This window comes from Delphinus delphis, chromosome 21 (assembly GCF_949987515.2).
Source record: "Delphinus delphis chromosome 21, mDelDel1.2, whole genome shotgun sequence".
In the NCBI taxonomy this organism is placed as follows: Eukaryota; Metazoa; Chordata; class Mammalia; order Artiodactyla; family Delphinidae; genus Delphinus; species Delphinus delphis.
Genome location: NC_082703.1, coordinates 17,923,563 through 17,950,622, shown reverse-complemented (window position 1 = coordinate 17,950,622; position 27,060 = coordinate 17,923,563). Strand labels below are relative to the sequence as shown.

Sequence of the window (27,060 nt, the reverse complement as noted above, 5' to 3'; positions counted from 1 at the left end):
AGCATGTAAACATATATCGAATCATTATATTATACACCTGAAACTAATATAATGTTATATGCCAATTCTATCTCAATTAAACCAAACAAACGAATCCACAGAAACAGAAGAGGCTGGTTGGTGGTTGCCAGAGGCAGGTGGGAATGATGGTGGTAGGGAAAGGGGTGAAGGAGGTAAAAAGGTACGAACTACCAGTTATAAGATAGGTAAGTCTTGGGGATGTAATGTAAAGCATGGTGACTACAGTTAATAATACTGTGCTGTATGCTAGGAGTTGCTAAGAAAATAGGTCTTAAAGTTTTCATCACAAGAAAAAAAATTGTAACTATGTGAGGGGATGGATGTCAACTCAACTTATTGTGGTATTTTGTGATAAGTACATATATCAAATTATGTTGTACACCATAAGCTGATACCATGTTATATGTCAATTATATCTCAATAAACTAGAAAAAAATAAAGGGAAAAATGAGATTTCCAGAGAGAGGGTTTTTAAAAAAATTTATTAGAAGATCACTTGAGGATATACTTTGTGAGTATAAGATTATGAGATTTAGGAAGGGGTGAGATTAAAGAGGGAAATACTGAGTAAAGAAGAGCAAATATATAAGTAATTTGAAACAAACATGAATGATACATATTTTATAAGTCTAACTTGTGGGATTAAAAAAAGACAAGGGCAAACATTATTCAACTTTAAGTACCCATGCCAGGAGAGGAAAGAACAGTATTAAAGAACTTTTAAACTCTATTTTTGAGAAAGAGAATAAAGATATGGCCTAATCTAGTCTTATTAAAATTTCAAAAATAACTACACAAAGAAAAGAAATATAGTGAATGTCTTCTAAACTCAAAATAAACCCAGGTAATGCCAGGGTTACCTTTTTTACCAGGTAACCCAGGTAAAAGAAAGTAAGAAAAGAGAAAAAAAAACAGTATATAGAATGGCTAAAATAAATCCAAATAAGTTAGTAATCACAGTAATGTAAATTGACTGAATTTTCCAATTAAAAAGCATATATTATCAATCCAGATAAAAAGGAACCGATAAAATACACAAAATATACTTTTAAAAAAGACACATCCAAAATATAAGGAAAATGAGAGGTTGTAAATGATAAACCAGGCTTCTAGTAATGACAGACTAGAAAAAACAGTGCCAATCTTCTCACTGAGAATAACTGAAAAATACTGGACAAAACATAATATAGATGTATCTTAAAGCATCTTAAACACATTATTTGCCTTTTGTACTGTGTTGACTGGTACAAAAGCAATGGTGGGTAAAATTGCTGAAGCCTTAGTACAATGACAGCACCAAAGACCAAAGTCATTACATTCTTCAGAAGTTGTCACATTCTTCAGTCATATACTCATATTTAAAAAAAAAGTTTCACTTAAGAATGTACTTGCTGAAGAATAAAACTCATAATTGTGTTAATTTAACCTTTGAGCACACATCTTTTTAACATTCGGTGTGAAGGGAAGCATGCATAAAGCACTTCTGTCTAATGAAGTACTATGGTTGCCTTGAGAAAAAACATCTATGCGGTGGTTTGTGTTGCAAGGTAGACTAGCCACTTTTTTCATGAACCATCACTTTTACTTGAAAGAACAACAGATACACAAACTATGGTTATTTAGACTTTGGTATGTGGCAGGCATCTTTTTGGAAGATGAACCAAGTGAGCCTGTTGCTTCAAGGGAAACAATTGATAGTATTTGTTGCCAAAACAATATACTGCAACAGATTGAATACAGAAGCATGTATGAGAAACCCGCGGTCTTCTACTAAGTCAGACATTAAAGAGATTTACAAAGAATGTAAAAATACCACTTTCCTCACAATATTTTTGACATTATCTTTCATAAAAAATGTTTATGGTAACATGAGAGTTTTAAAAATTATTTTTAAATGTATTAATATTTATAATTTTTTTAGTTTTTATATGGCAAAAATAGATGAATATAACCAACATAAACAAAAGCTCTTTTGGACTCTCAATAATCTTCAACAATGTAAAGGGGTCCTGAGACCAAAACGTTTGAGCACTGCTGCTTATAGCAATAAAAGTGAATGAACTAGGACCAGATACAATAACGCAGATGAAGCTGCCAATCATGATGAGTCAAAGGAGCAACACATAGAAAAACTCATTTAATATGATCCCATTTATATGAAGATCAAAAACGGGCAAAACTAAACTATATTGTTTAGGATACATATAAGTAGGTCATAAAACCTCAAAGCAAAGCAAAGAAATAATTGACATAAAAAGTCTTGATTGTGGTTATCTTTTGAAGGAGAAGAAGGGATTATGATTGGAGACACATGAAGGGGCTTCTGGGGTACGGCAAAGGCAATGTTTTATTTCTTGATCTATATTATATAGTAATTAAACTTTTATTGTTTTTTGTTTTTATATTTACGTTCTATCAGCAGTATATTTCTGAACTAAAATACATATTTAAAAAATCAGGGAGGGGCTTCCCTGGTGGCGCAGTGGTTGGGAGTCCGCCTGCCAGTGCAGGGGGCACAGGTTCGAGCCCTGGTCCGGGAGAATCCCACATGCCGCGGAGAAACTAAGCCCCTGCGCCACAACTACTGAGCCTGCGCTCTGGAGCCCGTGAGCCACAGCTGCTGAGCCCACGTGCCACAACTACTGAAGGCTGCGCACCTAGGGCCCGTGCTCTGCAACAGGAGAAGCCACCGCAATGGGAAGCCCACGCACTGCAACGAGGAGTGGTCCCCACTCGCTGCAACTAGAGAAAGCCCAGGCACAGCAATGAAGACCCAACGCAGCCAAAAATAAAAAAAATAAAAAAATAAAAAATAAAAAAATCAGGGAAAGCTTCATTATCACTAGAGGTAAAAATAGACAATAAAAAACACAAAATGGAAAGTAACATGTTAATAAAAACAAACGTAGTATATTTATTTTGACAATAAAATAGATTTTTAACACAAACACATTTCTAGAGATCTAGGGATAGTATATAATCAAAGATTTAACTTGCTAAGACGACTTAAGTAATCTATATTCTTATACAAGTAATAAGAAGGCTTTGAAATATATAAAATAAAACCAGAATTATAAGTAGAAATTAACAAGTCTAGCATTGTAATGTGTAATTTAACACACTATTTGACAGAACAGCAGAAAAAAACATTAGCAATGATAGAGATTTAAAAATACAATTAATATGTTTGGTCATATATATATTACAACCCTGTACCCGAAATTGAAGAATACACATTCTTTTCAAACACAGATCATTTATGAATATTGACATTGTTTTAGTCCATAAAACAAGTTCAACCCATGTCAAAAAATTATATAAAAATTGCTATATTTTTTGACTACAATGAAATTTGGGTAATAAAGATAATCTTTAAAAAATTTGTAAAATATAAGGTATGTCAAAGTCAAATATACTTGACTTTTGCATTATTTATTCTTTTGAATGTTTTATGTTTCTTTTCATTACCGTAGTAAGATAATCAAGAGCTGACTATATGAGAAATATGAAAAGAATCAGGGTTGTTTGGAAGAGAAAAGGCTGTAAGGTAACTATCTTCCAGGATACAAAAAAGTATGTTCAATCTTACACTGCAGCAAGGAATAATTTGACAGAATACAGGCAGAACCTACTGTAAGGGTGATTAACTTTTGGAACAGGTTACTACAGAGGCCACAGAATCTCTGTCTCTATAGTAAAATCCAGAGGCCCTGCCTTTCCTGAAGGAACTTCTTCCTAAAGATAGAATCTTAGGTTACATTCAGCTCCACAAACTACACTCAAATTAGATCCTTTATCGCTCCAGTTGATCTACAATTCTGGAAACTAGCAGAAAACTGCCTGTTAATTCATAACGTTATACTAATATATTTGTGAAAACATACATCAATGATATTTCATATAAATGTTCAGGTTGTCTGAATTTTTTTTAATTTTAAATAAATCTTCCTTGTTTGCTTGCATTTTTTTTGAAAATGATCATTCCTTTCTAAGCAAAAATTTTCCTATTATATGAAAAAAAGGCAGTTTATATAGCCAACTAAACTAAGGGAGTTGAAACATCATGTAATACATTTAAGACTGGGGATAAAAAAATGACATCGAGTTATATCACTTTAAAATATGTATTTTACATTCTTAGATGAAAAACAAAGATGCCTTCAGTAAAATAAAATATATATGTATTATCACAACAAAATGTAAATTACCTTCCTATTACATAAGTAAGCATAATATAAATGAAATACGTAATTTAAATCTGGTTCTCAGCATTATTCTCTTAATGTCTAAGTGACTACAATTTGCATATGTAGCTTAAACTAGAGCTATATTAGTACCTATTTCCTTTTAATAATATTACTCTGAAATGTATTTTTTAAAAAACCATTTGTCACCTGTATGAAATTTATGAGTTTAAAAGAAAAATATAAATTGCCACAGTTGGAAAAATGATTCATGCAATGACATATTAGGTTAGAAAAATAAATTAAAAAGTCATAATTATTATTAACATTTATTAAGTTTCACAGGGCATATGGCATTAGAGTCTATGAGATTTTCGTCTTATACATTCTTATATATTTTTGAAATAATTAACAGAGGAATCTTTTAAAAATTTTAAGAAAATGGTAGACTTTATTTCATGGAAAACAGTAGTGAATTTTGCAGAAAAAATTTAAAGTATCTCGTAAGGGATCAAAACAATTAGTCAGTCATAAGGTTCCCATGGACTTGGCTTGTTTTGCAACCCATTCTAGGTCCATTCCTTGTGACTTAGACAAGGTATCTTAGGTTTACCTTATGCTGAATCAGCCTTCAGTGTATACTTAAATCTAGAACAGAATTAGTTTTTATAGTTTGGAATTTTTATTAAATATACAATATAGGAGGCAACACACCTAGAGTTTACACTATAACTGGAACACTTTCAGCAGGACAATTCTGAGTCAGTCACCCTGAATTCAAGAGCTTCTCTCAGGTGTAATTTGTATAATTTGAGGGATCCTTCTAAGTGACTTAAGGATCCTTGGGGAAATCAAATGGACTGTGCATGTTTACATTCAAAAGGGGCCATGGCCTACTCTTAGTTGTGTAGTAGCTGGGCTAACCAACAAGCTCTGACTTTCCAGGAGAAAGGAAAGAAGGAAAGCGTAGTGTGAGAAGAGTACAGTTGGAAGATCACTTGCAGGAACTCCCAACTTTTTCAGGAAAAGGTGAGTCTGAAGATCATAATCCTTTTTGAGAAGTAACATGTGATAGAGTGATATATCAAACATATCAAGTGTCGTCTTACACCAGACTTTTGTATAGACCATAGGCAGAAGGCAGGCATCAAAGGTTTTAGAAAAAAATTTGGGAGAAATACGGAAAAGTAAGAAAAGTTATCCATTAATATCTTCTTTATGAGAATTAAGAAAAGACTGTATATCAGATGGACAGATCCAGTTCTTAAAATACCTGTGTCCTGCAAGAGCATAGCCTGAGAATCTGCTCCATAAATTGTATTTAACTCTTCAAATACCACTGAAAAATATAAAATTTCAATTATTCTACCAGAGTTTTTGGTTGTTTCACTCACCTTTCCCTTATTCTAATCTAAAGCTAAAGATATACAATTGCTCTGTTAGTTTTAGTCTCCTCATAAATCTAGGAAGGAAATAAAAATTTTTGGCCTGGTTGCACATTATTGTATTCGATAAATTCCTAAACATGCTCAGTAACAGATCTGCCTTTATACAGAGAAATAGCATTATCAAGTAAAACAGGTGAGGACTATTTACATAAAGAACATTTAAAGTATTGTACATACACTATTAGTAGGAGAATGGTATCCATAAAGTTGAAGACGCTGACATAGAGCACAAAGGGCCAAATGAAGTGTCACATTTCAGAATGAACCCAAGTATAGCAAAAGAAAAAAAGAAAAAGATGACAAAATAATCAATTAGGAAGGGCAAATCATTATGCTACATTCTATATACAGCATAAACACAGTACAAGTGGGATAAATGTTAAAGATGAGTAGCAAAGTTTTTTAAATCTCATATAATTAAACATTAAATGAACTTGTGCTCATTTCAACCACTTTCATTTTAACTTTTTGATAGAACTACTGCTTTGAGTAAAACATGTTCCTCCAAAGTATGCAGTTTTACTGAGACATGCTTCAGCGATTCCATGTGGGATAAGGGGGAAATCTAGATGCAGCAGTATGGTGGTGGGAATGGTATGAGACCTACAGTGGCATCTTGTTCTGCTCCTGTTTAGTGCCATGACCTCAGGCAAGTTAACAAACCTCTCTAAGATGGTTTTCTCATCTGTAAAAAGGTATGATACTTACCTCAGAGAAGTGTAATGAGGACTAAATGAGAGTAACATTTATAATGGATATAGTACAGAGCTTAGCACATAATAAGTGTCCCAAGAAATTTTATGTTCATTTCCCTCTTTCTTTCTGAAGCATAGTTAATTTTGGTATGTAAATATTTTACAATTTAGTCGTGCTAAAATTTTGATTTGGGTATGTAATATTCAGTTTAAAGTAGCTGTATCGTTCTACTAATTAAAAGAGAATTTCGTGTTTCACGATTAGCTAATCTGTTTGAGTATTCATTATATTTCATACACTGTTAAGTGGCTACATGTTTTAGCTCATTTAACCCCCATAACAATCACATGTGCTTATTACTCCTATTCTCGTACAAATGAAGAAACTGCGGCACAGAGAAATTTAAGGACCTGGTTCAAGGTCCCCCAGGTAATGAATGGCAGAGCTAATAGTCAAACCCGGAAAACCTGGCTCTTGAGCCTGTGCTACACTGTCTCCCTAATGTAATCTATATATTTTCACTATAAGCTAAATTCAATTGCTTCAAAACTCAAATATCTCATCAGTTCAGATATGCATTATTTAAAATGTGACAACTATTAACAATAAGTTACCACTAATTATTATTGTTAAACACAGTAACAAATATTTGGAGAGAGCTGTATTGTCCTAGAGTGTTGTTTAGTTCAGAGGTTGTACTAAAGATTATTTCTGAATTGTTTTAAGAAATAGTTCTGAGAGCTAAATTCTGTAAATGAGATTTCAGGAGCCACTAATTGTAAGCTATGTAAGATAAACACCTCTGAGGTACCCATGGAGATCAGTGCCTTTAGCAAGCATTCCTTTACACATAAATAAGTTATATACTACTTATAAGTTATTTTTATCTGTTCTTTAAATCAGGTCTCCTTCCCCATATATCTGCTACAGAATGCTTCATTGATCTACGTATACTCATGTAAACTAATACAATTTAGGGTATGCTGATATAATTTAGATTTCATAATTCAGATAGACTTTCCCTAAGTAATCCAATTTAATGAAGTTTTACTACATCACTATTATTTGCATTAAATCATCAGTATTAAATTTACTTTACCTGGGCTGCAATGACGCTTTTGTGCTGACACTGTAGCTTTTCCCAATGTGGGTTGTCTGCTATTATTATTCCCTTTCCTCTCTCCCTTTGTTATTCGACTTAGGTATTTTAGTAAATGTTAATGATTAGAATAGGATTGTGACTTTACTGGAAGATCCATTAAGTCCTTTCTGGAATTAGTATAAATAAACAGTTAAATTTGTATCCATTGAAATACTAGCTACTTTATCACTGAGGTTTACCAAAAGATTCATTAACATAATTCAACCTCCTTAATGATATTTTATTAACAACTTGCCTATCCAGTCAATTGGGGGTAATCCATCAAAATTAAAATAACTGTTTACTCTTTTAGTATATTATCTATAGACAGTGTCTTCTATTGATATAAGTGTCTTCCATAATTAGTCTACTGGGGGTGATTCAACAAATACTGACAAATATATCATAGTCAAATATCCTAAGAAATAATATATATTCATAATCCTGATAATCTGCTTTTATTAGTATAAATACATACTTCGAAAATCTACTGGGACTGAATATGACACCCATCTGCTACAGATAACCCATGTTTAAAGAAAACCTAATACATATCCTTATAACAACGAGAATAATAAAAAATGCTGCAGTTCTTTGAAGTTAATTATTTGAATTCCAGATAGACCAATTAAACTATTTCACAGGGCCATGAATTTGCAAATTAAACAATTATCATTTACATGCCAACAAAATTCACCATGTTTCTGCTATCTAAGTACCAGAGGAAGAAATATGATACAGTGGGTAAAAGGGCAGGTTTTGGAGCTGGCCAGCCATGGGTTCAAATGTTGGTTTTGCCATTTAATAGCTATGGAATTTTGGACAAGATACTTAACCTTTCCAACTGTCAGTTTTCTCATCTATAATTACAGATAATAAGGGAACTGCTGGGTAGCGTAAATAAGAAAACGCATGCAAAGCACCTAGTACAGTGTCTGATACTAAGGTCTCAGTATCTGCGTGTTATTTTTATTATGTGAACCTGGGTTGTTGTCAGGCTGAAATACTTGGGACAAGCAAAAAAGAAAACTAGTAGGAAAATGGAGGGAAATGTTGCTTAACTCTACCTTCAGAATAAGATGAAAACATTACTCTTACCAGAAGAAGAATCTATAATATATATTTCTATGAATGCAAAAAAACATATTATTTCCTTGTTTTTGCTTCAACATTCATATTGTTATAGCATTACTAAATTTACTCACAGGTATAATTAAATCTTTGCAATTCACCTTTAAATTTTTACATGCATAATGATCTGTATTAATCTATTATATGATATACCCTTCAAATCTCATGGATAACAACAATACAGATGAAAATGATTTAATGAATGTGATTATGGATACAGATGTTTAATATCAATACTTGATATAAATATTGATATCAAAGCATATAAATACTGAAGCAATTTTTCTACATAAGAACTTTAGAAAGTTTTCAAGAAAGGGACAGGTCCAAAGTTACAGGCTTTAATTATTGTTTCTCAACATGAATAAAATAATTCTTGCCTAGAAAGCCCCCCTGAAAGTATTATAAATTATTCTTACCAGCATTGCACGCTTTTCTTCATCTCCTTTAGTTTCTCTCTTTTCATTTTTTTTCCTGAATATTTCTTGAAGCTGAAAAAAAAAAAAACAATCAAAAATCAAATATCCAACAAGAGTTTCTGGGTACCTACCTAACACCCTGTGCTAGGTATATTCTAAAAAGAAAGAAAATAGTTAGCTTCATATACCAAGATCATTAAAACTAGTATAAATATATTTTCTGATATCAATGTTTTTCCTGAGAAAAAGGCAACCCAGTACCAAAGGATCTATTAAATAGTTTTACTTTATCTCTAAGACAAAGATGTGGAGCCTGTGGCATATACATAAAAAGAGATGAAGCCTACTGAGGGATAAAGGACATTGGACCGGAACTCAGGGGTCTGGGCTTGAGCCCATCTTCTGTCATACACTAATTTTATAATGGGGGACAGGTCATTCAACCCTCGCTGGGCTCCAATTTGCTCCTATATGAAATGTAGATGGGCTAGACGACCTCTAAGGTCTCTTTCAGGTAACTGATCATTGTGGTAGGAACATGGGCTCTCCATGTATAAGCCCTTGAGCAAGTTAGTCTAATTATTTAAGGCTTGTTTTCCATATCAGGAACATGAAGATAATAGCTTACAGAATCTCTTAGGGCAGCATTTTTTTCCAGCTTTACTGAGGTATAATCGATAGGTCTTATAAAAATAATGTTGTACAGAGTAAATATTACAAGTAATTACTTAGCACATTGCCTGTCACACAGTTAACTTCTCAATAAATGTTAGCTACCATTATACAAGGCATTATTTCCTCTTTAAAATCCTATTTTACAAATGGAAGCCTAATCCTGTCTCTATATCAGTTTTCTGACAAGGTCATTGCTCTTGTCTGTGTAATTTGAACAGCTATCTCAACTCTTTACTTCACTTTGTATGGCTATAGTTGAAAGTCAAAATGTGTTACCTCCCAAGATATGAAATAACAATTAAAATATACAGTACAAAATGTAAATGATTTTATTAACACATAAATTTATTTCCACACTTTTTCTTAGTGAAAAGAGTTTTTATTTTTTGCAAGGTTATTAATAATCACTTCATAAATAGGCAGGAGGACCGCAGATTTTAGACCTCTACATATAACTTTGCCCAACTCCACCTCTACTTCCAAACTCTTTGCTGTTTACAAACAAACAACAAACAAAAAACTATTAGTACACAGTCACTGCAGAGGAGACCACCCCTTTAAAGCAAGGGCAACTTTTGTAAGAGTGTACAGTGGAAATAAATAGAAATTCTGCATGAATGTTTTCACCTCCCATCTCCACAAACAGACAAGATTCCGAAAGACAGGCAACTTCCAATGAACTGAGTTCCAAAAGTTAATCTTTAAGACAGTGGGGTGGAACTTGGCACTGCTGTCATAGAAAGTTTATTGAAAATTATTTAGATTACTAGGTCCATTGTGAAAGTCCTAAAATACAGTTGTACACTGTCATGACAGAACTATAGTAAACTAAGCCTGTTCATTTTAGGGTGTACGTGCATCTCTCGATCTACTGCAATGAAGCTGAAACCTCTCGCCTCCCCCGTATCCTGAAAGGCACTGCAGTGAGGGACCCTTCGTGGTTCCAGCTCCAGTGACCTGCTCAGGCACTGTATGCAGGCAAGGGCCACATGGGTATTAGATTAAGCCTTTTGATGGATCGCAATATTAGTTAGCTTGCTTCCTTTTTAATGGCTAATTAGCTTTTGATGAGGATTTCTCTCTCTTCTCTTTCCTACCATGGAAAAGAATGACTGCATAGTTTCTCTTCTATGCGCCAGCCTCTGAAGAAAATACTAAGCTATTTAAGAGGTTTTCCAAGGAATTTTTATTGGCTCGATACACAGGAAAAATAGAAAATTAAATGGCTATTTATGTTATTTTTCCCTTCTCTTTTCACTAGGAGAGTAGAGGTAAATATTGAGTTAAACATAAATGCTAAGGGTAGAGGTTGTTACTGGAAGGAGTAAACTAATGTTAATCTCCGTTTTGGAGAAAAACAGAATAGGCATTTGGTCACAGAAGTAGATAAAGGACACAGGGGTAAAAAGCAATGGAAAAATTCTGGAAGGTGGGGGTGGTAAGATGAGAGAGCAGCTGATGATGCTGTCAGACCAGCACCGACACGGGACCAGTCGGGTAAGAAAGGCTGAAGGACAAATACCAAGAACACTCTTACCCTCCACTGGAGATCAGCCCCTGGTCAAAGACAGGAGAAGGGAGTAGGAAATTGGGCTAAGACTGGAATACAAGGCAGCAATGAGTGGAAGAGAAAAGGAGAAAGAAAAATCGTAAATCCTTTAATGAGAAGGAAGGGGAGTTCCTGTGGCAAAGAGCTGTCTGTGATTGGGTGGCTGATATGATAGAGACTGAGCATGCATAACACCTCAGGATTGCTTGTCACCCACCCAGTGGAAAACATCTGACACATTTCAAACTTCCAGAAGATGTGTAAACAGCTATAAGCATCTTTATACACTGAATATAATTTATTTTTTTATAGTGTAAAAATCATGCAAAATAGGGACTTCCCTGGTGGTCCAGTGGTAAAGAATCTGCCTTGCAATGCAGGCGATGTGGGTTCGATCCCTGGTGAAGGAACTAAGATCCCACATGCCGCGGGGCAACTAAGCCCATGCACCACAACTACTGAGCTCGGAGCCCTCAACTCGAGAGCCCATGTGCCACAAACTACAGAGCCCACGTGCTCTGGAGCCCGTGACACAATTAGCAAAGAGAAAACCCACACGCCACAACTAGAGAGAAGCCTGCGCGCCACAACGAAATATCCTGCATTCAGTAACAAAGACCTAATACAGCAAAAAACCAAAATCATTCAAAATAAAGTACATGAGTATATACTTTATTAAATTAAAGTGAAAACATAAAATTTTCACTCTTTTTTCTACAACGGTATTCTAAATAATGCAAAACATAAAAATATAAGTAAGCAATGTTTAATTATTGATAAAATGTAGCTTGTAATATACATACCACCAAAAACTCCTTTTTATCTACCATCTCATTGCCATCGGTGTCAAACATGTTGAAAGCTATTCTAAAACCTGCATGTGGCTCTGCCAGAAAAGAACAGGAAAAGTATTTGTGAAATGAAAAAATGTTTTTAAAGTAAAAAAATCCACATTAGTTGTAAACAATTATTCACATTCTATACAGAAATACTTTCTTTAACCAAGAAATTAAAAGCAACATGTTATTATTTAAATATAATAAAAGCTACATGTAAGTATATATATTTCTGCTTCATAAATTAGCACACTTAGTAACACAATTGATAATACACTTTAAATCTACTTGTGTGATACCTGTTGCATAGCACTGACAGTAAAATTTGACTACCTTCCTTCCAAAGATAAATATTTCTTTCTTATCCAAAGTCTGTCAGTTTGTTTAAAAGGAAAATATCAGCTCATCACATCTGAAGTATTTTTAATATGTCAGCTACTTAGAACAGAAGGAAAAATAAGAATATGACACAATGGAGCAGTCTAAAATCTTGGGAAAATTATAATGGAAATAACCTGCGAAAAAATGTCAAGCATGAGAGATTACATATTTGGGTTTGAACTTCTAGAGGCTTCAAATACAGAAATATAAAGAGAGCTTGAATACTTAATTCTCCCCAAATACAAGGAACAACTCCTTTTCTGAGAAAATCAGACTTTCACACATTACGAACTGCCTTAATTGTATGAACCCTATAATGAGATTCAATCCTTCTTCTCTTTTCACTTCTAAGGCATAAAGAAGAAAACCTGGACAGAAGAAAACTTGAACGTATCCTTCAAAAAGGAGCTCAGTGTACATGCCTTTTTCAAAACATCTGACCTTCTCTTTTAAGATGACTGGCAAAAAGTTTAAAAAGGACCTCTCACAGATACACTTGCCACTACCTGTTGTGAAACCGTGAACCCGGCAAAAACAAAGCACACAGCTCTACTTTCTTAACGGGTAATAGCTGTCTCTGAAAATAATGGAAATGAAAGCCAGTCTTTTATGGAAGTTCATTTTTTTGCACGTATTTTAGGAATCTAGACTTATTTTCATTATCATTTGCTTGAGAAAGAAATAAAAAGTTACACCATCTCTGATAACCAAGATTTAAGCTTTAAAAATATCTGAAGACACATAGAAAGAAGTCCTCACCAGCATTACTTGGAAGGGAATATTAAGTTAAAGTAATAAAAAGTAAAGGGGAGAAAACTATGGACAGGTAACATAGATTATCTAGCCCACTTCCTGCCAGCCCTCTTTTCACATTTTTCTTGGTTCTAATCTAAACGACACCCATAACTTTTCAATTCAAACTCTTAGTAGTTTCTAAGATGGGTCCTGAACTCCAAATGAAGATTCACAGCATCCAAAGATCCTACCCTTTCTGTAGTAAGCAAAAACCACTATCTGTGTTTTTTCCAACATGCTTAAACCAACCCTGTCCCAGCTCAACAAGTGGCTTTCCTCACCAGTTTTGTTTTACTCGGACCCATCACTCTGCTGGTCCAGGCACTTATAACTTCTAATTTTGCATCTAAAGTTGTTCTGCTAACAAGATAACTTTAAAACAAGTCTCTGAGACACTCCTTGGCACCCACTCCTCTACTTTCCACAGTGGCATTCATCACTGACTGGACTGAAATCATCAGAATGGCTTTCCACTCTGGGACAACCTCAGGCTGTCCTATAACTAACTGCACAATACTTGCTTTTCTTCAGCACCAACATTTTAAATGACTTTGAGCCAGGAGGAAAAAAGCAAGAAAAAAATATACAATTTTTGAAATACACATGTGTGCGAGCACACACACACACACACACACACCCCAAATTTCCTACAACAGAACTCCAACATAACAGCATCCATTACTAAATTCAGAAATAACACAGTGGCTGTGAATTTTCTAATTACAGAAGTATAGGAATTTTAAGATTGGTTTCTAATGACACAATTTTATTGATGTTCTTGTTTCCACACATCTCCATAAATCTCCACAATTGGAAATTCCACTAGCCACATTCTTTTATTTCACTCCTTTCTTCATTCATTTGCCAATTATTTTCTGAGAGGCTACCATGTGAAAAGATAAAATCTTTGCCATCGTGGACCTTGCATTCAACTGTGGGGAGAGAGACAAAAACATGTAAACCAGTAAACAAACACTTTCGAATAGTTCAAGTACTATGAAGAAAATAAAACATTGTAAAGGGATAAAAGGGGAGAGATGGAAGAGGGAGTTATTTTAGGGAGAATGGTCAAGTAAGCCTTCTCTAAGTCTTCATATTTCAAAGGAAACCTGAATGATTTTTACTATCCTGAGGATCTTTAGTAAAAGCACTGATGGTAGAGGGAGCAGAAAGTACGAATTCCTGAGGTGAGAATTCAGGGAATAAAAAGGTCAGGTGACTGGAGCACTGTGAACTATAGCATGTAAGTTCCTCCATTAAATGCAACAAAATTTAACTGAACACCTTAGTAAACCCTTCATGTACTTCATAAGAATTGCTGTATATGAGAGGAAGATAATAATAAAGCTGTTGTAGGATGTATGATGGGTCTTCTTATAGACTTACTAGTTAAAGGACTCATTCTTTCACACTAGTCTTGCAGAAAATGTGATTTGAATGAATGAGTGTAGCAGGAAATTTACAAATCACTACACATCCTGACCTTTAGGCTCCCATGTAGATCCAACCACAGGGATTGATATAGGATATTAAGTGTATAATTTATGAGCATTTTATTTACTGCACCATAAGCCATAATAATATTTATGGTTTTGACCCTTGATAGTACTGTGCTTAGCATTTTCCACTGCCAGTTAGACATGAATTTTGCAAAACAGCCTGGATAGACCTAAACTGATTTTCAATGCAGGGGTCACAGGTTCGAGCCCTGGTCCGTGATGATCCCACATGCCTCAGAGCAACTAAGCCCGTGCACCACAACTACTGAGCCTGTGCTCTAGAGCTCGTGCGCCACAACTACTGAAGCCCATGTGCCTAGAGCTCGTGCTCCGCAACGAGAGAAGCCACCGCAATAAGCCCACACACCGCAACAAAGAGTAGCGCCTGCTCGCCACAACTAGAGAAAGCCCACGTGCAGCAACGAAGACCCAATGCAGCAAAAAATAAATTAATTAATTTAAAAAAGATTTATTTCCCAAGATTATGCTTGAGAAAGAAAACTGTATCCAGAAATAGATTTAATGAGTATACTTACTTGTTAAAATACATAAAAGAAAAAGATATTCTGTGTAAGAAATCACACCTAGAAGAAAAATAGTATTAGTTATGCTATATATAAAATATTACTTTCTCTTCATATTTATCAGGTAAAATATTATTCTTATAATAGCAGTAATATTTATAAAGAACTTAGAGTTTTAAAGAAGATGCTAAATATTGTTTTCAATGAGACTAAACTATTACTACAAAATCAGGGTGAAAGAAACAAATAAATTTTACATTGTTTCATATGCCTCTGTAGAAACCCATACAAAAATCACATTAATGCTTCCAGATATACTGGCATAAAAGCAAAATTATCAATAATGTTTACATATAGCTGTAAATTTTAAATGTGTTGCTAGCTTTCAAGGTATGAATCTAACATAAAATAAAAATGTTGGAAATGGATAACACTGTAAAATGCTTAATAATTTCTTAGTAACCCTTGAATAAAACATTTAGATATTCTTGCTTAGAGACTTGACTTCTTATTGCATTCAAAAAACACAACTCTATAGTTATTACTTTTCTCCTTTCAAGTTATCACTCATTATTCTTGATAAGCTTCATGCTTCTATTAAATGTAATCTAAGAAGTTTCAATTTTTACAGAAAGCTTACACTTTCTGTATATTGTATCCTGAGTTCTCTGTAATCTCATAAACTTTAAAAGGAGTTTGTTTGGACTACATAAAAACATACATTCTGTTACTCAAATTCTTGCTTTTGGATTATAACACCCAAAACTAGAATTAATGGCTTAATTGTTTTTCCAAGTGTATCCTGAGAAAATGAAAATCAGAAATAAGCCAATAACACTTATCCAGATACCAGACAGTCCTCATGTTTGGTAAAAGGGTATAAAAATCCTTAAAATAATCAGATCGTGAACTTTAAAACTCCACTTTACCTGATGTTCTTTGAGGCTACCCTCTTTGTTACAGAACAAAGGAAGAGGAGTCACTGTCAGGCAGTTTGTCAGAAGATGTGAAGGGACCGAGCTAGGAGGCCCTGAAAGCATTCCCGTCTTTTGTTTATACTAGAATATTGTGACCTATAGACATAGTTCTGGTTGATTGCCATGAATGTTATGGGAGAAAGATTCTGGAATGGTCAACGTATATAAGATACAATACCTAGATTCCATAGGGATCCCTCAAAAAAAAAGATCTGGAAATGGGCTCTGTACCTCCATAACCCCATCCCACTGACTTGCTCTGACTTGGTGGAACGCACAAGCGGTGCTGGTTAGCATAAGGAAGTTTAAGATCTGCTCTACACCGTTTACTTGATAATCAACTCAAGATTCCCCTCACTGAAGGATTACAAAACAGCGAGAGTCCTGATGATGATGATCATGGTAGGCACTTGTCTGAAGTACTAAGTGGTTTTTGAGGTGGTGTAATCCACAGGGAAGAAAAACAAAGTGAGAAACTCATGATATAATTTAATAAAAATGGTCAGGGACATATATACACGACCAAATATAAAATAGATAGCTAGTGGGAAGCAGCCGCATGGCACAGGGAGATCAGCCTGGTGCTCTGTGACCACCTAGAGGGGTGGGATAGGGAGGGTGGGAGGGAGGGAGACGCAAGAGGGAGGGGATATGGGGATATATGTATGTGTATAGCTGATTCACTTCGTTATACAGCAGAAACTAACACACTATTGTAAAGCAATCATACTCCAGTAAAGATGTAAAAAAAAAAAAAAAGGTCAAGGAGAAGGGAAAATATTACTAAACATGAACTGTAGATTCATAATGTTTTTAATTACAAAAATGGAAAACCATTAGATTAACCTTTCAATTTATTTTAAGGCCACCCAGGGTCAAAAATAAAATAATTAAATGCTAAGCATATAGTAATGTTTCGATCCTTAGAAAAAGAGGCTAAGAAAGATGCCAACTAGGTTTCTCTTGAAAATTCAATTTTAAAAAATTCTAAGGGAAGTTTCTTAAAAGCATTACACTGTTTAGTTCCTATATCATGATATATTACAGTTAGCTATTATAACTAAGTCTATGTAATTCATGTTTTCATAAATGCTGTATACCAATTAAATTTTTGTAAAACTGCCTAACATTTTCTTGCTGGGTTATATTTTAAGCAGACAAAATTAATTTGTAAATTAGTTTTCAATAGTTCTAACAACTTAGCTTTACAATTCCTCTTCCACCTAATCTCTTTATAAAAAAGCAAGATTCTCTGTAACTCTCTACTTTACCTAACCCTATGGTTCTAAAACTTCTTGGGTACACGGATTACCTTGATAATCCCATCACTATGACATAGATCTGCACTGTTCTACAGTGTAGCCATTGGCCACACGGGGCTATTTAAATTTAAAATAATTAAAAGTAGATAAAATTAAAAATTCAGTTCCTCAGATACAGGAGCCCCATTTCAGGTAATTAATAGCCACATTTGGCTCGTGGCTACCATACGGACATTCCCATCACTGCAGATAGTTCTATTGGGTAGCACTGAATAGATCATCTCCCCCTGAAAAAAATATGCAAATATGCATACAATTTAAGTAGGATTAGGACCTGCCTAAACCTATGGCTTCCAGATTTAACCCTCCCCCTAACTAAAAAGAATTTCCTTCTTCCATGCATTTATCTTTCTTGGATTATATTTGATCCAATTGCATTTTCCCACGAGAGGTATTAAAGAAATATTTTTTACATTCACCAATTTCCCTCATTATTCCGAGCTTTGAATTTTCCTGATCCTATCATTCCACCCTAAGATTTGAATGGCAATCTTTAAGACAACTTCCAGAAGAAAACTTCTAAGAACTTTAAAGACACCATGGCCCAGACGTCACAAAGATTTAAAAATCCTAGTTATGAAAAGCCTACAGTTAAAGACAAGGTGTCTCCTCCTTCCAGAGTCCATGAGAACCAGGTGTAAGCAATCTGAATTTCTAATTCTGCTTAGGCAAAAATATATGGATTATAACTAATCCTTTATAAAGTATTTATCTTCACATTAAATATATTACTTTCAAACCAATATCGGTTGAAATTGATGAAAAAAAGGTAAGTTTAGATAAATGCTTTATATTGTTATTTTGCATACTCTTATATTTGAATATGAAAATATATATTTCTAAGAAACATTCCTTTTTAAGATTAAAGAGAGTTTATTAGTTTCTGCTATAAACATTTATAAAAAGTACAATGTAAAAGAAAATTGCAATAAAAGCTATATAATTTGATTGCAAAGCCATGTATGAATTAACGAGTTTAATGTATAAATAGATATGGGTAATATGGTAAGTTGAAATAGGTGGATTTTTGCAGTGAGTGTTGTTTTTAAAAGAAACATGTTCAAATTGTGCAACCAAAAGATATATCCAATAAGCTTTTCATATTGATTAAATTTAAGAAAATCTGCAATTCCCTGGAAGTAAAAGGAAAGAAGAAAAATAGACATTTGGAAATCTGTATTTTTGAAAACTGCTTTCTGTGGGTAAATATAACATATACTTCTCAATATGGTTAAAAAGGTTTTTTTTTAACTATAAAAGTTCATTTTGTTGTGAAAAGTGTGGAAGATATGAATAGTGTATATAAAAAGTAACATAAAAACCACCCTTAATCCCACTGCCGAGAAACAATCATTATTAATATTTTGGTGCTTTTCTTTTCAGTTTTTTTTCCATGTACATAGACACATTAATTATAAAATTATTTAAGCATGAGGAAAATATGTATAAATAGTATAAATAATATAGTATCAATATTAAAATACATAAATACTATAGTTAACTTACCTCTTTCTTTAAGACTTCGAAATAGCTTTGACGATCCTTTCCAAACTGGTGGTGTTTCTGATAGCATTTGATTTAATTCCTATGACATAAGGTATCATAATGCTGATTAACTGGTAAACCATTTACTTATAAAATAGACCAAAAATATTCAAATGCCTATGCAAAAACATTCTCTGCTTAGAAGACGTGAGACATGACTGTATTTATACTATTTTATCTGTGGTTCATTCAACCATAAAACCCAATATTTGTCCAAGGTCCAAATGTAAAAATAAGTGATAAAGATGCTACATTAAATTCAATTAGAGCTACCGAAAATTTCAGGTAAACTTAATAACTGGAGAAATACATACATATATATATGATAATCTAATTAAGATGAAACAGTGAATTTAAGTTCTGGAGCCAGTTAGAAAAGGATGGTTCCGTGGAAGCCACAGGAAAAGGTGGACTTCCTAATACAGGTCACACATGATCACTGGGCTTCACATACTGTTTTCTGTAGCCCTCCTGGATTTAGGGGATTTTGTGGTAGATGAAGTAACTGGGCAACAGATTATGCTGGGAAAGAATGAAGAGTATTTTAATAGTGACTCAAAGAATGATGACATCAGATGAAGCGGGATGACAGGGTGTTGAGTTATTGTGTCCACCGCTGCCATTTTTTTTCTACTTTTAACTTAAATATTCAGTAAAGAATACACACTTCAATTGCTGGTTAGCCAGCTTTTTTTCTTTTTTAATCAAGCTGAGGGGGGACTATTTTGGAAAATTTAAACATTTGATTCATTGCTCAGATACTAGAACGATTTTGTATTTATTACACATACTGTGTTAAAAATAAGTGAAAATTATAATTAGGTTAACTGTGAAAAAATTATTAAAGGATTTGGTGAGATAAGTTGAAATAATTTGAAATTAAAAAATTAGTCTGCTAAGTAACATACTGAAAAAACAATAGAAATGACTTTTTTTCCAGATCTGACTCTTGCTACTCAAAATGTGGTTCCCCAATGGCCCGGGCATCATCACCGGGGACCTTGTTAGAAATGCAGAATCTCAGATCCCATCCCTGGCCTCCTGAACCAGAATCAATTTTTAACACGATCTCCAGGTGATTTTTATGCACATTCAAGTTTGAGAAGCACTTTAGACAAATCCTTCCTGATGTAGTTGTACATAAAAAAGCTCTGTGACATTTATAAACCATCTTTTTCATTATAGAGCTGGGTTAGCAGGCAAATAAGGAATCTCTGGGATGCCAAAGGCAGGAGAGGTATTTTTAGGGGATTTATAGACGCCCTGAAGCCTATCTGTGAATCCTTGCTCTCATTTCCTTCCTGGTGTTATTTCTGCACTGCAGGTAATAGATGCCACCTGGTGCTCAGTAGTGTCTGACTAGGGTAGCAATTCACATATGAATAATAATGAGAAGCTAGGATATTTAATGTTTAAACAATAGTAAACTCATAAACATTTTTGTTAGAGCAGGAGATTAAAAAATATTAATATTTTGAGTACATTTTATATATTTTCATTAATATTGTTTCTATTATATAAATACTACCATCTCCATTTTAACTGTTCCCATGTATTCAACTCATTTCTTCTACTTAAACTCAGCTAAAATTTAAGACCAAAAAAATCATAGCTACCTTTTACTGAGTGTCCCCTATATGCTTGGCAATGGGCTGATACATATCTCATTTAATTCTAAAAAATTATCCTCATTATGCATAATTTACTGTGTCTTAAAGAAGATAAGTAACTCACCCGGGATTATACAACTAGTAAATGACTGTCCAGATCCTTACTGACTCTAAGCAGTTTATTTTTGTAATAATTTAGTTCCTTGTCTGGTCTAGATCATCCAGTTGACATACTAATCTTGTTTTGTGTCAACTTCAGGGACTTTTTTTTCTTAATTCAATTTTTATTTTATATTGACATATAGTTGATTTACAATATTATGTTAGTTGCAGGTGTACAGCAAAAGTGAGTCAGTTATACATATACATATATCCATTCTTTTTCAGATTCTTTTCCCATACAGGTTATAACAGAGTATTGAGTAGAGTTCACTGCAGTGGATGCTAGGGACTTTTTTAAGTTTTATTAAAAACTGTATTTCCACTCAGGCGGGAATCTCTCTCCCCTCTGCCAGTGCCTACCTTAGTCTCTTATAGGTAGTAGTGTTGTATGATAAAGAATTTGATTGGCCTTTGTCCCTGGTTCCTGGGAGGAAGACTATATCCTTGCATAACACCAAAGTTTATGCTGAGGAGATGACTCAAGATGGGGGGCTGACCTTCAAAAATAACCCCATGATTCAAGTGTTGGGGCTTTGAACTAGCCTGACCTCTGGGGAGGGGAGAGGAAAGGGACTGGAGATTGAATTCAACCATGTGGCCAATGATTTGATCAATCACACCCATGCAATGAAACCCCCAATAAAAACTCTGGACACCAAACTCAGTGGAGCTTTCAGGTTGGTGAACACATGGGTGTGCCAGGAGGGTGACATACCCTGATCCTTCAGGGAGAGGGCACAGAAGCTGTGTTTGGAACCCTCCTATAACTTGCTGTATGTGTCTCTCCATTTGGCTGGCTTTGATTTGTTCCCTTATAATGATAAACTATAATTCTACATGTAGAATGTTCCTGAGTTCTATGAGTCAGTCTAACAAATTATCAAACTTGAGTGGAGTTGTGGGAACTCTCTGAATTTGTAGCCAGTTGGTCAGCAGCGTGGGTGGTCCAGGACCCCCTGAGTTGCAGCTGACAGCTGAAATGAGGGCCACCTTTTTGGGAAACGGGTCCTTAAATCTGTGGGGTCTGATGCTAGCTCTGGGTGATAAGTGTCAGAACTATATTGCAGTATTGCAAGTAGGGACTAAATAAATATTTGCTGGATTGAATTCATTTACCTAGAATTATAGATGCCTTTGAAAGGCTTTATACAATTTTTCTGAGGACAATTTTTATAACTATATACGTAATATATATGTTATAGGAAAATTAGTAAGTGCAGAAAATAAAACCGATTGTAATCCAGGGACGAACTACAATTAAAAATTTTATTTAATCTCCTTTTAATCTAATTCTCTATCTAGGCATATTTATACAGTATTTTTGTCATTCTTGTTGTAAATATTAAATCATTTTCTGCATACTGTTTTGTAAATTAATATGTCATGAGCGTATTTTCCTGCCAAATATTCTTCATTTTCATGGCTACATAGCAATTGTCTATATAAGCAGTTCTGAAATGTAACTCTTTATACTCTTAAAAATTGTTTACCCAAAAGAGATATTGCTTATGTAGGTTATATCTATCAATATTTAATGCATGTGGAAATCGAAATGATACACTTTTAGAACACAAAAACACACAAGCACATATTCTATTAGTTCTCAGAGTGATGATGTCATCACTCATCACGCAGCCTCTGGAAAACTCCACTGTACACTTGTCACAGAATGAGAGTAATAGAACAAGTATCTTCTCAGTATTATTATGAAAATAGTCTTGACTTCATGGACCCCCAAAAAGGTCTTTGCACGTTAAGAAAGACCGGTTTATATTATTTTGCAATTTGCTGTTTTATTCAAACTCATGCTTTTTAGGTCTATTCATGTTGATACACATATCTCTTGTGTATTTATTCATCTTAGCTCTATATTACTGTATTGTCCTTCATATGCCTATTTCACATTCTTTTATTAATTCCTCTATTGACTGGCATTTATATTGTTCCTAATTTTTTTAGGACTCCTGGTATAAGCATACAAGTGTTTCTCTTGTAAACATATCTAGAAGTAGAATTTTTGATATGCATTAGATAGTGCCAAATTTCTCTCAAAAGAGACTATACCAATTTACATTCTCACCTGATTCCTCTTTCTTCTTGTCCTTGAATTACTGGTATTGTTAGATTTCTAGAACCTGACAATCTGATGGGTGTGAACTAGCATCAGATCATTGGTTTAATTTGCATATCCCTGATTACTAGTGAGGTTGAGCTCCTTTACATATATTTATTGGCCCTTCTGGCTATGTCTACCCATTATTTTCTTATTATCTTTTGTATATTGATTTACAGGAGCTCTATATGACTACAAGATACTTAGCCTTTTCTGTTAATAATGGGTTGGCCAAAAAGTTCGTTCTGGTTTTTCATATCTTAAGAAAACCCGAACGAACTTTTTAGCCAACCCAATATGTTGCAAGCATATTCTCCCATCTGTCATACATCTTTTAACATTGTTGACACTGTCTTTTGGTGTGCCAAAATTTTTAATATTTAATTTAGCAAAATTTGCTAATAATCTCCTTTGAGTTCAACTTTATATATCTTATATATATGTACATATCACATTTATATATGTATACATCACATAAATATATATATATAAAATAGTGTGCGGGACTTCCATGGTGGTCCAGTGGCTAAGGCTCCATGCTCCCAATGCAGGAGCCCCGGGTTTGATCCCTGGACAGGGAACTTGATCCCACATGCCACAACTAAGACCCAGTGCAGCCAAATAAATAAATAAATTTTTAAAAAATAAATAAATAAAATAAAATAGTGTGCATGCATACATATACCAAGAGCTTTAACCTACCTGCTTGGAAAGTGACTTCCATGTTTTAGCAACTATAATAAACATAAAAAATTAGATAATACTTCATGTAATATATATCAAAATTCAGTAACCATCTACAATCATAACTCATAACACTGACTTTTATATCTAAAAGGCAAAGTTTTTTTAATCTCAAGATTTAGACCTATGTATGTCATGCATTATGTATTTGTTTCACGTACTATAAACTACTTAAATAATATCAGTGGAATAGAAAACACATTTTCCATAATCATTATCTTACTTTGGGGATTTCTGGATTTATAAAGTAAGTTAATTACTCCATGTTAAACATCCTATGGGCTTAAAACACAAACAATGATATTCATTAAAAACTGATGTTAGAATATAAAATATTAACATAGAGAAATTATAATTTTAAGGTGTCACTCATGATCTCTGCTGTGTTAGTATCTCTGATTATACTTCAAAGGTCAGGTCTCTCTAGAGTGAAGGGGAAGGATAGGGGCAAAAAGAAAAAAAGATCAAGGAGAGAACAGGTAATGTGATAGACTCTTGGCCTGTTTTCCATTCTTCTCCCCTAAGAATGTCATAGTTGAATAAAATACCTGAGATCACTTTCTTTTTCTGATTTCTCCTCACATCCCTGAAGATCTCAAACACTATAAATCTCATAATATTAAAATAAATACATAGTCAACATTGCTGTTTCCTTGCTCAGATTTGAACACTGTGAATATCTAATGCTTGTCCAAGAATTATCTCCAGGTTTGTATGTGATTAAGTCCTATAACACAGCTGCATTAGGAACTAGTAAATATCAACTATTTCAGCTACATTACAATAATGACAACCAATAATTTTTCTACATGGCAATGTGGCCATTTCTGTATAGTTAACCATAGCTAACGTAAACAATATATCAAATTCAAGATTATAAGATAGGCATGTTTTGCTTAACTTTCTCTTTTTTAAGCGATGTAATAAGTCATTTTAAGATCAAAAGGGAAAAACTATGTTCTGAAATTTGGCAAACTGATTTTTATGAAGATAGTTTTCTTCTCTATGTAGCAACGACATCCTTCCTTTACCCAAGACAGTTTATATGCAAACATGTAATCAAGTTTAAAATCAAGATTAAAATCACAGGTCTATACAGTAGAATTCAGCATTTAACCTTAATTATAATACTTTACACATTCATTTCATAGACATCCTCCTTTACACAATGAACACAACAATGTAAATAATATTTATTATTCTGTTGCTTTTGAAATATAGCAGTAAGAAAAGAAGAAAAATAAATGGTACAAAAGTACATGCACATGCTCTTATGCAATGTTCAGAAGCTATTTATCAAAAGAGGAAGTTAGACACTCTTGAGTTTTGTAGGGTTTATGAGATTTCCAGGGTAAATTATTCACAAAAGACATATTCATTCTGCCGGATATGTCACCATGGTCAGTATTATTGGCTTTTTTTTTTTAATAAAACTAAAGAGCCATTAAGATTGTTCTTCAAAGGATTTTCTGATTTTCTAAATTCCTTATTTCACATGAAGTTACTGCATATATAAATATAAGGTGAAGAGGGACTTCATTCTTTTGGATATATTTTATTTCTTAAGCTATAGGTTGATGTTTTCATTATATTTTTAATATTTTTAGTATGTCTGAAATTTTTTAACTTAAAATTAAATTAAAATTAAATACTACTTGAAGCTATATGAAAATAATTACTTATTTTAGTTCTAGATGAACAGTTTACCTCTTAGGTTCTATTTAAGTGGGTAAAACAAGAAATTTTCTTGATTTCAAACACAAAGTTACAATCAACAATCAGATATCTATCTCAATTGACATTTATTTGAACTATAATTATTAAGCAAATGTTTACATAGCATACCATTTTCCTGTTGATATTGCCATAAAATTATATTAAAGATTTTTAAAAATAATGGTTATGAATTCAAGTGATAATGATTATGATGACAATGACAGCTAGCAATGTTTATTAAGTGCTTACTGCATGTCAGGTATTACACTAAACATAACTGATATCATTCAATCCTTAAAAAACCTCATAAGGCTGCTATTTTTACTTTTATAAATGAAGAAACAAAAGATTAAATAACTTACTCAGGTTCTCAAAGCTCATAAATGAATGCCAAGGTCTAAACACAAGTCAAATTTCAATATGCTATTTTGATATGTATATGATTTAATATTCAGTCTATGAAGCATATTTTCTTTTTTGAGGTAAATATTTCTTTTTAAAACCCTACAGTTTTAAAAAAGTTTTTACAACTATCTTGATCTTTAGTTACCATTCTTAATTATGTCTTAAAAGTGCTGGTTAGAAATTAACTGATATTAATTTGTGGTTGTTAAATATCCTGTGTTTATACTGGAAACCAGTTTTTCCCCTGCAAGTGATAGTTTTGGAATATCTATCAAAAGAATCACAGCTAAAATTATTTCCAAAAAGCAAAAATCCAACAGTAGGCTTCCAGTGAATACATTATGAAGATAAAAATAAAAAAAATAATGAATTAAAAAATTTCAGATTATGAAATTTTAAACCAGTAAGCATTACTTAAAGGATAACTTCTCAAATATGTTTGACAACAGTTACAGAATTTGATGCAAAAGTACCATTTGATATTGTAAGAGATATATTAATAGTTTTATCAAATCTATACCAAAAATAAATATAAAAATCCACACTGTACAAAAACAATTAAACAAAATGTATGGAACACGTATATACCTACTTATGTATAAGTCTTTTCTATGTACAAAGTCCCTACACTCAGGAAACGTACAATATTATAGGAGGACAAAAAATACAGAAACAACCAATTCCAAGGCAGAATATGTTTATCTGGCACATGGTAAGTACTCAATAAATATTTCTTGAAGGAAGTGGGAGGGAGGGGGGGAGGGAACGGGAACCAAAAAAGCATAGAGAGATACAATTCTTACCACAGACTTCAAATTCTCCAAAAAAAGAGCCCTACTTAACCTCTAGCCTTTTGTATCGCTACTGTCACCTTTATTCTCATACTATGCCACCTCCCTAGGCAATCTCATCCATACACACTGCATTAATTACCAATCATGTACAGACGAATCCCAAACACATACCTCTTCCCAGCCTTCCCCCCGATCTCCAATGGAAATAATCCAAAGCATCAAAAATTAATTCATTAAAAGCTAATGTGTGAAGTAGCCAATTTGTCAAATTACCGAAGATTGAATTTTTTGAACTTTTATACATTTTTCTTTCACCTCAGTTACCTTTTTTGTTGTTGAGAATGTTTAAGATCTGTTCTCTTAGCAAGTTTTA

The 27,060-nt window shown here is 33.5% G+C and overlaps 1 protein-coding gene across 5 annotated transcripts in view; it reads right to left on the bottom strand.

Annotated features, from left to right (window-relative positions):
• Nucleotides 1-27,060, bottom strand: part of MICU3 (mitochondrial calcium uptake family member 3) — an 87,945-nt gene that overhangs the window by 28,110 nt on the left and 32,775 nt on the right. For 4 of the 5 annotated variants that reach the window (XR_009517895.1, XM_060001314.2, XM_060001315.1 and 1 more), the window contains exons 3-8: nt 23,731-23,762; nt 19,105-19,183; nt 15,312-15,359; nt 12,068-12,150; nt 9,041-9,112; nt 5,831-5,869 (exon numbers count right to left, since the gene is read on the bottom strand). Coding sequence is in view for 4 of the 5 variants with exons in the window: in XM_060001314.2 (XP_059857297.1) it covers nt 5,831-5,869; nt 9,041-9,112; nt 12,068-12,150; nt 15,312-15,359; nt 19,105-19,183; nt 23,731-23,762 (353 nt within the window). In the remaining variant the exon portion in view is untranslated. The remainder of the gene's footprint in view (nt 1-5,830; nt 5,870-9,040; nt 9,113-12,067; nt 12,151-15,311; nt 15,360-19,104; nt 19,184-23,730; nt 23,763-27,060) is intronic. The other variant, XM_060001313.1, reaches the window with a different exon arrangement.